Raw genomic sequence first — 11,345 nt, forward strand, 5'->3', positions numbered from 1 at the left:
GTCCATAAGGGTCTAAAGCACCCTCATCCGTGCTAGATGAGCGCGCCGTCGTCCATCCATTTCGTCGCTTACGAGGGGGGGCTGTAAAGAACACCGTCAGTGTCATGCTGGGCACGGTGGAAAGGAAGAACTTACACAGGGGCCACGGAGGTGACGGGTCCAGGGTCGGTGGGGAGCGTGGGGAAGGGGGTCTCCGCGCACGCCTGCTCAACATCGTCGATGCCGAGGCCCGCGGGGAAGTGCGCCGGGCTGGCGGGGGCAGGCGGCGTGGGCACGACCTCCGAGCAGTCGACGAGGTCGTTGATGTCGCTCCCGAGGATCGTCATCTTCTTGAACGCGGCCTTGAACGCGCTCTGGAGCTTCGCCTGGTTGTCGACGAACGACTGCCACTCGCACGCGGTGCGCGAGTCGCGCGCGAGGAGCCCGTCGGACTGCAGACGGAGCTCGCCCGCGAGCGGGGACTCGAGCTCGCCCTGGTTGCCCGAGGTGCCGGGGAAGGCGGTGCCCTTGAGCTGCGTCTCGATGAAGAACTGCGTGTCGAAGAGCTCGGGGGTGGAGTCGAACGGCGTGCCCGGGATCGTCGGGTCGACGTGGTCCGCCGCCGCGATGGTGTGCCTGTGGAGGACAATATCAGTGCCTGTGCGCTGACCATGCGGAGTGAGAGGCGCTTACGAGGCGAGGAGAGCGACGACCTCAGCAGCAGAGAAGCCACCGGCGTCGTCGAAGCGGGCGAGGATGCTGTCGACCGAGTCGAAGGGCTCGGGGACGGTGCCGTCGGGCGCGGGCTGGGTGGCGTCCTTGCGGCCGACGAAGACGTCGAGGCGGGGCGCACCAGGGCAGTTGCTAACACCGATAGCACCCGCGAACTGGATGCTGTAATCCCATGTCAGCCATTGTGGGAGAGTTGGAAAATCAGGACGGGAACACGTACAAGTCGGCGGTGGTCAGGTTGTGGGCGGCGATGAACGGCGCCTGGGCTTCGATGATGTCGTCGACACCGTTGTTCGCGTGGAAGTTAGGCTCGATGTCGTCGAAGATGGCGATGGAGCCGTCAGCACCTCCACCACCGAAAGAGCCGGTGGCGGCGATCTTGGGCGAGATGCCGATGGCGTCGTGGAAGGTGAGACGGAGGGACTCGTGCACCTCCTCGCCACACTCGCCGCCGTCGAAGAGGTTCTTCTGGATGTCCTCGAGGACGGGGAAGAGGGCACAGCACGCGGCGTTGGAAGCGGTGTTAACACCGTCCGGGCACGCCACACGGCGGGTGAGAGCACCTATGGGACAGATCCTGTCAGACCGTGGCCGTGGACTGGGGACGAGGGAAGGAAACGTACCGTTGGTCACCTGGAGGGCGGCGAGAAGAGAAACAAAGGAAGCAAGCATCTTGAAAGCCATGGTCTGCGAGTAGAGATGGCTCAGAAGAGCTGGATGAGAAGAAAGAAGAGAAGACGATGCTCTGAGGACTATGAGGCGTCGCCCGTACCCTCTTTATACCGCCCTCGCCTCTGCGCGATCCTACTTACCTCTCTGCGGTGCGCGCGCAGTGTCGTACAGCGATCTTTGCGCTGCGACCAATCACGTCGGAGGTATTTTGACAGCGTGAAAGACGGCAACCGGGCTTATGGGCAGAGAGAGCAAACCGTGGGTTTGGTGCATCGCTAGCACGCTGCTGAATAGCCAATGGGCGGGGATCGCGCGCCCAAACGACCGGACGGACACCCGGCAAGGGCTGTTCCTTGGACAGCTGCACAGCTGGTGTGCAGGGACCGACGGGGTTGCATGAGAAAGGCAAGAGGGCGGTGGGTGCGCGCAAAGCTCGGCACCCGGAGCCGAGTAGGTCCGCGTACGCAACCGGCACTGCGGACTGCGTTTCTGGGCGAGCACGACGGATGAGACGCATCCACGGGTGGAGTGAGAAACGCAACTATCACCATTTCGGGCGGGTAGCCCCTTGGATGAAACGAGGACAGGTACCGCCCCGATTGTTGGGTTGGCCCGGACCATGGGAACCTTGAGAAAGAGAGTGATCGGGCGTGAGAGCTCGACGAACTGGGTACGTATGCGTTCCCGCCCATAGCTGTGTGATGTGTCAGGACCGCAGAGATATGTGCTAGGAAGAATGATTGCGACTAGTTACCCGCTGCATAGAACCTGCGAGCGCGCCGTTTCAAGCGTCCCCCGCCCAAGATACTGGCAATGTCAACACTGCACCCGACGTCAAAGGGCTGGACGACCGGGAGAAGATTGCATCTTTTACGAGTAAGCTTTCGGTCACCTCCGACGGTGAATTGTGATGCTCGGTCGGAGCGCGCAGTCTTACCGACGGTCCGAGTCAGCTGCACGTCCTCGAGCACGTTGACCGACTGCGACCAATGTGAGATCGGGAATTGCTCAGCAGTAAGTGATCAGCGCGGAGGCATGATGGATAGACGGAAGGCATGCTGGCAAGACGGAATGTATGGATAGAAACAAACGCCAGAGATGGCCGAAAAGCAACACAACGAGGGTTATGCCAAGACAGGATGCCAGCGCGGCTATCGAAAGGGCGGCGGGAAAGATGAGGGGCCTGTGAACGACTTCGCCAGGAGGCTTGAACGCGCTGGATGTCCCGAGAGCCGGCGTGGGTCCCCATCGTTCTCTCGTCAGAACTCCGTCAAGATAGCGCCGTTGATCATGCAGGTGTGCTGTGCCTGCCCGGGGTTGAGGCGCATTCGACCAGCTGAGCACGAATGGTCCTGCACAGTGTGGTAAGAGCTGAAGCAAGACATTGCGGGGACTCCAATGTTTCCGTTCCACGTTGATCGCCGCGAAGAGGCGCCAAACAGCGCCACACAAGGCCTCCTTCGTGGCGTTCTGACATGCGGGCGCCTCTTCGTCCCTGCGGTCGACGCATCGCTGTTCGCAGTTCACTGAGCGCCAACACCGACCCAGAGTTTCAGCCAGTAGACATCCGTAGCTGCTGAATGATGACCTCCGAAGCCAACACCGTCGCTGCACCTGCCCAAATTATCGACGGTATATGTCCTAGAGATAGTCACGATCATAGTCATGATTTAACGGTCGGCGAAGACATCGGTGTGAGCAAGTTGGCCCGCAATACGGATACTTGGCTCGAGGACGGGAACATCGTACTGGTGGCCGGTACTCGGGCATTCAGGGTCTACAAAGGCCTGCTTGCAGCGGCACTGTGCAACATCTTGCTCCCGAAGACCTCCGACGGGTCATCAAAGGCTTCGGGACACTGCGGTTCGAATGCCATCGACTCCTAAAAGACCAATTCAATGTTCCAGCTGTAATTACCTGTACCACGCCAGCAATGTGTAACCTCATCCTGGAAAGAAATTTCCTGTGCCAGCTCGACGATAGATCGCCTTGGCCCCTCCACCCATAGCAGCAATACTTATCGCTCCCGGACCTATGCAAACAGTGCAGATACCAATTGACGGAGCACTCACGAGCGGAGCGGCGCAAGCTCTGGTGCAGACTGCCAGCCATATTTGACCTCTTGAACGAGCACGGGCTTGAGTGGGAGACAGCCTGAGCAGGCATGTTCCGAGCCTGCGTCAACCTTCACATTCTTTGCTGAACTCCTGATCAGAAGTAGGGCCAGACCGGGGTCATAAACCACCTAGTCGGTGTGTGCAGCGCAGTGAAGAAACGAAGACGTGCCTTGAAGACTCTGGAGCGTTAGTGCAGATCTCGGCGTAGATGTGATGGTGGTATATATGTGCTAGTATGGGACTTTCACCAGCGTTGTCGAAGCCCAACGCCGTAAGCCTGCCTGATTTGGGTATGCCGACATATGCCGCCTGTTTGTACGGCCCCACAGGTAAACAAAAGCTCTGAGGCAAGCGATCATAAAAACGGCCTATCGACTCTTTACCAGCTGTAGGACAAGGATGTAACCTGGTAAATGTAATACGCATCTCACTCAAGTACTCAAGTAATCAAGCTGTGGCGGGCCATGACTTTCACGGCGCCACTTGGGCAAGCAAAGCCAAACAACGCGTGAAATGAGCGCCTACGACCGCGTCGCGAGCGCGTCTGGCGCGTACTTTGCCTTCGTTCCCTCCTCCTGGCCTCCGTCCGATTGCATCCCACACACAACCACCCAAAATGCCTCCTCAGGCCTCATCGAAAGGAGAGAAGGACAAGATGAAGCAGAAGAGCCTCATGTCTTTCTTTGGCAAAACGCCGACCAAGGACGGTGACGCGAAGACGGCGGCTCCCCCCAAAGCCAAGACTGCTGCAACCCCGAAGGTAGAGAAAACCGCTGCGACGCCAAACTTGAAGGCGACTTCTGCAAAGGAGAAAGCACCAGATGCAGACGCGTCTTCCCCCGTTGTGACGGAGGCGCGGACGCCGCTGCCAAAGGGAAGCTCGCAGTCGTCGGGCATCGTGAGCGCGACGTATACGCGCAGCTCGGAGGGCAGCGCGCGGGATACCCCGCCCACGAGCGACCCTATAGACGTCGACATGATCGAGGACGAGGACGAGGACGAGTCGGGCGCGGTGCAGAGCAGCGCGGCGAGGCCGGTATGTCATGTGTTGCACGCGCGCTGCGGCAGACTCACAAGTTCCTGCGTAGACGGCTTCCCGGACGAAGCGGAAGATAGTCGTGGACGACGACGACGATGACCTTGCTTCAAGCGAACCGCTCGCATACAAGCGGGCTTCGGGCAGGTCGAAGAAGGCACGCATGTCTGCTGTATTCTCCGACGAAGAGGAGGAGGAAGAGGAGGATGCGCCAAGGCTCAATTCCTTCGCGAAACGTCTCACGAAGTACCAGAAGTCTCCCGCCAAGGGCAAATCTAGGAGTACGTGCTTCGAAAGATCAACGTTGCCTTATACTCACCGTGTACGGTTACTTTGACAGGACGGAAGACCGACGATGACGACGACTTCATTGTCCCAGACGACATCAACGAGGAGGACGAGGACGAGGACAACGACCGGGCGTCTTCGCGTGCTTCGTCGTCGTCACGCCCCTCGTCGCGTCTATCGGCGTATTCCCGTTCCTCCGGGGCGACCGACGCGGAGTCGGATGAAGAGGCACCCAAGACGAAGAAGAAAGCCGCTGCGCGCCCGCCTTTGCAAAAGGAGAGTAGCTCCATGGGTGGGAGCAACTTCCTCACCGCGGCGGAGCAGCGCGCGCTGAAGCAGAAGGACGAGAAAAAGAGCACGGAGGATCCGTTCAGCTTCCTGGTCGACGTACGCGACAAGGACGAAGTGCGCCCGGGCCAGCCCGGATACGACCCGCGGACCCTGTACATCCCACCGAGGGCGTGGACGAGCTTCACGCCTTTCGAGAAGCAGTTCTGGGAGATCAAGCAGAACCACTTCGACACGATCCTGTTCTTTCAGAAGGGCAAGTTCCTAGAGCTGTATGAGGAGGACGCGCGCGTTGGCCATCGCGAGTTTGACCTTAAACTGACACAGCGCGTCAAGATGAGCATGGTGGGTCCCGTTGCCGGAACACGGAGAGCTATTCGTTGATGCCTGTGTTAGGTCGGCGTTCCTGAGATGTCCTTCAACTTCTGGGCAGCCAAGTTTCTCGCTAAAGGTCTGCCTGTCTCAGACTAATTTGTGCGCGACGTTGGCTCACTTGTTGATGTAGGCTACAAAGTTGGACGTGTTGACCAGGCGGAGACAGCCCTCGGGGCAGAGATGCGTCTTGCTGCCGACAAGAAGAACAAGAAGGAACCGGCCAAGGACAAGGGAAAGGACAAGATCGTGCGGCGCGAGCTCAACAAGGTCTACACCAATGGCACGCTCGTCGACGAGGAGCTGCTCACAGACGAGCAAGCGGGCCACTGCGTCTCCATCCGCGAAGAGGAGGCGGTGGAGACCGACAAGGACGGCAAGCAGACTTTCGGGATTTGTGTGCTCGATAGCGCCACGAGCGAGTTCAACCTCAGCGCGTTCGAGGACGATATTTGTCGTACGAAGCTGGAGACGATGATGCGCCAGCTGCGCCCGAAGGAGATCATTTTTACTAAGGTGCGCATATATCCCCCTTTGTTGCGCATGTATGCTGAGCGTGATGACTAGGGAAATCTGTCGGTCTCGACTACGCGGCTGTTGAAGTCAATCCTGCCCGGGAACTGCTTGTGGACGAGTCTGCGCGAGAGCGAGGGATTCAAGTACAACGAGGCGATCAAGGAGCTGAAGAAGCTCTATCCTGCGGATGAGGACGACGACGAGATGGCTGACAACCCGCACGGCTTGACCAAGGCTGTACCCGAGCCCATCCGAAGGATGCTCCCGCACCAAGGAGCTATCCAGGCGCTGGGGTCGATGATCTGGTATTCCGCTCTCGCTCTCGTTCACTTGGGCGTGTGATACGAGACTCAGCCCCACTTGCCAGGTACCTGCATACACTCAACATCGACAAGGACATCTTGAGCATGAAGAACTTCAATGTATACGATCCCATGAAGCGTGGACAGGGCCTAGTCCTGGATGGTCAGACTCTCGCCCATGTTGAAGTGAGGCGGCTTTCGAAATGTGGTCTACGAGCAGGAATTCAATGTCTAACGCATGCTGTAGGTCCTACAAAACAACGAGGGGACTGAGGAGGGCACCCTGCTCAAGTTGCTTGGGCGATGCATCACTCCCTCAGGTATGCCGCCGCGTTGGGTACGTCTCCGCACTGCGAACTGACTTGCGATATGCAGGCAAACGTCTGTTCCGTATATGGTTGTGTATGCCTCTTCGCGAGGTAAAGGACATCAATGCGAGGTGCGCGCTGTCTCGAACACCACTAGCAAGTATTCGGGCTCACCTGGTGCAGGCTTGACGCGGTGCAAGACCTGCTCGAACACCCCACGTTCGAGAAGGACTTCACGGCAATCGCAAAGGGCCTTCCGGATTTGGAGCGCATCGTCTCCCGTATCCACGCGAAGAACTGCAAGGTCAAGGACTTCATCAAGGTCCTCGGCGTGAGTCCTCAAAGCGCCTTCAATATAAATCCGTTCGCTGATACTGTGATGCAGGCGTTCAGGAGCCTCAGCAAGGGCCTATCTGCTTTGGCCGAGACTGCGGACTCCTTCGACTCTAAGAGCATCCCCGGACTGCTGCGCACGGCGCCGGACCTCACCCCGAACCTGAAGCACATTCAGGCGATGTTCAAGCCCCCGGAGAGTGGTCAGTATTATTTGTCTCTTATATGGGCCAGAGATGCTGAGGAGACTGTAGGGAGCGACGAGCTTTGTCCGGAAGACGGCAAGGATGAGGTGTATGACGGCATCATGGAGGAGATCAACGAGCTAGAGAATGAGCTCAAGAGCGAATTGAAGAAGCTCCGCAAGCAGACTGGGTACGTGTTTCTCCTCCGGAGGTGTAGATGTACGATATTGACTTTGCGCTCGCTATGTCAGGTTGGACCTCACTTACTGGCACAGCGCCCAAGGCACCAAGGTAAGGCGCTGTCATCGGCCAGAACACGACAGTTGTTCTTACCCGCTGCATCTCAGGAAATATACCTCGTCCAGACTCAAGGCAAGGAGAGGGATAAGGCACCTAAGGGATGGACACTGAGCGGGTCTACGAAGGTGATGCCCGCATATAGTCATTACCTCGTCCTTAGGCTAACATCCAAAACTACCCGTCGAACAGGCCGCGAAGCGCTTCATCGTCCCCGCCTTGCAGACCACGATCCGGAAGGTCAAGGAAGCCCGGGAAAACCGCAACACCGCCATCAAGGAGTTCAAGAACCGGCTGTATGCCGAGTTCGACTTGGACCGCAGCGTATGGCTGCGCGCCATCCGGGTGCTCGCCGAGCTAGACTGTCTGTTCAGCTTAGCCAAGGCATCGAGTGCGCTTGGGGAGCCTGCGTGCAGACCTGAGCTCGTGGAGGGCGACGAGGCGTTCATCGAGTTTGAGGACTTAAGGCACCCGGCGTTGTGTGCGAGTGGGTCGTTGAAGGGCGACTTTATCCCGAACAATGTGAAGCTGGGTGGCGAGGTCGGTAAGATCGCGTTGTTGACTGGTACGTCAAAACATCGATAATGATGTGGACGGGAGGCTGATCATTGTGTTTCAGGTCCTAACATGGGGTAAGTGGGCTCAGATAGTCACGGGGTATGTTATTGATGTCGGTATCACCGTACTTTTCAGAGGTAAATCAACAGTAAGTGTCCCTCTTTCAAATAAGCGAACATTTGGCTGAGACGGATATAGGCCATGCGTATGACTGCTGCAGGCATTGTATGTGGAAATCTGGTGCGGAAACCCATGACGTACTGACCTACGGTTGCAGATCATGGCGCAACTTGGTATGCTTGTACCAGCCGCGAAAGCTCGGTAAGTTGACTCGCGTGTCGTCGGTAGCAATTATGCTGAACGCTGCACTCACAGTCTCTGCCCGGTGGACTCTATCCTTACCCGCATGGGTGCCTACGACAACATGTTCTCGAACGCCAGTACGTTCAAGGTTGAGCTCGACGAATGGTGCGTGTACTCGTCGCACCTGTGTAAGCCAGTCATTCACGTTCGGACAGCTGTAAGATCCTGCGCGACGCAACACCGAAGTCGTTCGTGATTCTCGATGGTGAGTCACATTCCGTGTATTTAGTTCGATGTGCTAACATTGCTTCAGAATTGGGCCGCGGGACCTCTACATACGTATGTTTTATCTACTCTCGCGCGGGGGCACCGATGCTCACCCAGCGTAGGACGGTATGGCCATCGCGGCTGCGGTGCTCCACGAACTGGCGACGCACACGCTGTCGCTGTCATTTTTCGCAACCCACTACGGGTCGCTGACGGACGACTTCGCGTACCACCCCAACATTCGCAACATGCACATGCAAACGCTCGTCGACGACGAAAAGCGCGAGGTACGCCCCCTCTTCTTTCCCCCCTCTCGTACACACGCTCACCCACATCCGCAGCTCGTTTTCCTTTACAAGCTCGTCGAGGGCGTCGCGAGCTCCTCCTTCGGCACGCACGTCGCGAACCTCGCCGGGGTGCCCCTCGCGGTCGTCGAGCGCGCAGAGGTCGTCTCCAGGGACTTTGCGAAGCACTTCCAGGAGAAGGTCGAGGGCAAGAAGAACAAGGCGGCCGGCCGCCTGCCTATCGTCGCGCAGGCGGACTTTGCGTACCTGTACAAGCTCGCGACGGGCGCGCTCGAGATGCCGGCGGACAGGGTCCGAAGGCGGGAGGTGCTCAGGATGCTCAAGGGCGCGGTGAAAGGCTGTCTGCAGGAGTGCGCCGCTTGAGCTTGAGGACTGAAAGGCGTGAGTTGTCGTGTGTTGTGTCGGTGGCTGGATTGCTCTCGGATACTTGCTCTGCTATAATCGCTTTGTGTATAGTTCATGTAATGCTTCGATACGTGCTTCAATCGCTTTCTTCGCTGCTACCAAAGCGTTGGGGCCCGCAGATGAGGAGTACTATGCAGTGCTTGTGTTCTGCTTTTCGTGATTGGCTAACCACACATGTTCCCATTCAACTTATAGCGACTCAAGAATCAATCAGCTCTGAAGATCCGACAACTAGACACGAAGAAGCAGAAGATGATACGACGACAACGTTGTATACCAGAGAGGCGCGCGGAACGCATATGGAACGCAGGGACGGGGAACCCGGGTATGCTTTGTCCAGCTATGATTAAGAAGGCACGAATCACACCTCCTCCTCGCCATCGAACCTCCTCGTGACGATGAATTCGAGGCCCTGTCCGCCCGGAACCTTGGCAGTCACGACGTGTGAGCAACTTGTGTCTCCGAGTCGCGAATCGGAGTGCTGCTTGGAACGGTGGCTACGCCCGCCAGAGGTCAGCAAATGGCAGCTTCTGCAACGTCGAGCGGACGGTCGGCACTCACAACCTCAAGTACGCCTCAAGGGCCTCTTGTGCAGCTTGGCATCGCTGGTCGCAAGACGCCTTCCAGGACTGTTCACTTGCCGGTCGGAATCTGAATTCCACCTGCTTGAGCTGCACCGACGCAGGCGAGTCGCGGAGTTGGGGGTGGACCTCGATGTGTCGGAGAACCTCTTCCTTCCAGAGGTTCCACATCGGTGTGTTGAATGGAATGAGGTCGTCCAAGACGTGAGAGAGCACGTCCGTGTAGTCCTTCGTAAACGGGACCAACAACAACACTGCCAAGACGACACGCGCGGGATGTCCGCCCTTCAGCGGCGGGAGTTGTTTCATGACGTCTGATATTGGGACCCGTAGCCGCCGCCTTTCCGCGTCGGCCTGGATCCCTGGAACAGATCGGGGCCCAATATCGAGGACCTCCTGAATAAGGAGTCGACGAAGAAGAACCTCGAGGCCGGGCGACATGAGGTAGGTGTTATATATCCACGAGACGACCAGCGATCCGAGAAAGAGGAGCTGGCCGTAGAGCTCTCCCTGTGGGATCACCAGCAGCTGCACGAGAAACTGGAGGGAGAGAACCGCGCTGCAGATGCCAACGTTGTAATAGCGGGACGACTCGTAATTGAGGACAAAGCGACCCCTGGTGATTGCACGCAGCGCTAGCTTGGGACCCGTCACGACCACCAAGTCGTCCTCGTGGTGGAGGACCCCCGCGCGTTCGTTTTCGGGCCCGCGCTGGTCTTTGATCTTGTCTATGGGCCCGGGGTTGCAGAACTCCAGCCTATCGCGCCCGCCCAACACGAGGTGCGCGATACCGTTGGTGACCATGCCGAGGACGATCATGGAGAAGCAGGGCCAGTCACCAATCAGGCCACACCCTACGGCGGCAGCGAGCGAGAAGAACATGGTTCCGAAGGCGGCAATCAGCATCGCAGGAGGTTGAGAAAGTGGCGTTACTTTCATAGTAGTACTCGTCATGAGGAATGTGTCCGGTAGCTCGACCATAGTCACCGCCGCGGGACGTTCCGCTGTGGAGCGGCTACCCCTGGTATTCTTGTTGTCTTCGCCCTTGGAGCAGCACTGGCAGCGTTGGCAGGCAGAAGTGCCGTCGGCTTTCTGGCGGGTAGAGTCGTTCTTGGCAAGATCTCTGCATTGCTTCAAGAATAGTCGCGCAACGTAGGAGGCATTGCGGTTATCCGCCGCCCCGTAAGCGTAGGAGTATCTCATGGATTTCTCCTCCCTGTTGAGCTTGAACAACGTAGCAGGATCGAGGTTGGGCCCAGGGTAGAGAGCGTCCCACAAGCGGGACACCGCCAGCTGGCCATATCTTCTGGCGACCTCGTAGGTGCCGGGCTGGTTGTACCATCCCATCCAGCGACGCCCGGAATAGATATGGATTGTGTTCATAGCGGCGACGGAGGCATCCCCTCCGAAAAAGCCAGCAATGCCAGAGATGTCGAGAGTAAAGGACGTCGGAGGGGGCGGAATATTAGCATGACCGAGGTGGCTGTGTGCGCGGGCATAC

At 58.0% G+C, this 11,345-nt stretch overlaps 4 protein-coding genes across 4 annotated transcripts; 1 reads left to right on the forward strand and 3 right to left on the reverse strand.

Moving 5' to 3' along the window:
* Window positions 1-68: 68 nt before the first annotated feature.
* On the reverse strand, window positions 69-1,395 carry MnP1s (manganese peroxidase isozyme MP2; the record flags this gene model as incomplete). Its single annotated transcript, XM_008043865.1, has 5 exons — window positions 69-81; window positions 136-615; window positions 673-873; window positions 932-1,274; window positions 1,335-1,395. 5 exons carry the CDS (start codon window positions 1,393-1,395, stop codon window positions 69-71), a joined length of 1,098 nt encoding a protein of 365 aa, XP_008042056.1.
* A 2,760-nt stretch (window positions 1,396-4,155) lies between these two features.
* On the forward strand, window positions 4,156-9,221 carry TRAVEDRAFT_172942 (DNA mismatch repair protein Msh6; the record flags this gene model as incomplete). Its single annotated transcript, XM_008044229.1, has 24 exons — window positions 4,156-4,207; window positions 4,265-4,536; window positions 4,589-4,817; window positions 4,877-5,457; window positions 5,509-5,563; window positions 5,618-6,000; window positions 6,052-6,305; window positions 6,368-6,488; window positions 6,550-6,622; window positions 6,678-6,741; window positions 6,794-6,941; window positions 6,996-7,146; window positions 7,198-7,318; window positions 7,380-7,419; window positions 7,476-7,553; window positions 7,618-7,994; window positions 8,119-8,131; window positions 8,182-8,208; window positions 8,261-8,304; window positions 8,359-8,451; window positions 8,502-8,551; window positions 8,600-8,625; window positions 8,676-8,840; window positions 8,895-9,221. The coding sequence occupies 24 exons, from the start codon at window positions 4,156-4,158 to the stop codon at window positions 9,219-9,221; spliced, it is 3,744 nt and encodes a 1,247-aa protein (XP_008042420.1).
* A 205-nt stretch (window positions 9,222-9,426) lies between these two features.
* Window positions 9,427-10,353, reverse strand: TRAVEDRAFT_60431 (uncharacterized protein). The gene is made up of 2 exons (XM_008044230.1): window positions 9,825-10,353; window positions 9,427-9,760 (listed from the first exon to the last, which is right to left on the reverse strand). Exons 1-2 carry the CDS (start codon window positions 10,283-10,285, stop codon window positions 9,625-9,627), a joined length of 597 nt encoding a protein of 198 aa, XP_008042421.1. The 5' UTR covers window positions 10,286-10,353; the 3' UTR covers window positions 9,427-9,624.
* Window positions 10,354-11,080: 727 nt separating this feature from the next.
* TRAVEDRAFT_94054 (uncharacterized protein) lies at window positions 11,081-11,308 on the reverse strand (the record flags this gene model as incomplete). Its single annotated transcript, XM_008044231.1, has 1 exon — window positions 11,081-11,308. A coding segment is annotated over one exon (228 nt), but the record flags the coding sequence as incomplete, so codon positions are not given.
* Window positions 11,309-11,345: the final 37 nt, after the last annotated feature.

This window comes from Trametes versicolor, assembly GCF_000271585.1.
Source record: "Trametes versicolor FP-101664 SS1 unplaced genomic scaffold TRAVEscaffold_10, whole genome shotgun sequence".
Lineage (NCBI taxonomy): Eukaryota > Fungi > Basidiomycota > Agaricomycetes > Polyporales > Polyporaceae > Trametes > Trametes versicolor.

What these genes read in the sequence shown, in the direction of transcription:
- TRAVEDRAFT_60431 (XM_008044230.1), bottom strand. Translation starts at nt 10,285, where the DNA reads ATGTCGCCCGGCCTCGAGGTTCTTCTTCGTCGACTCCTTATTCAGGAG. An exon ending in CTTGAGGCGTACTTGAGGTT is followed by an intron (nt 9,761 to 9,824) that starts GTGAGTGCCGAC and finishes TGGCGGGCGTAG; the next exon opens with CCACCGTTCCAAGCAGCACT.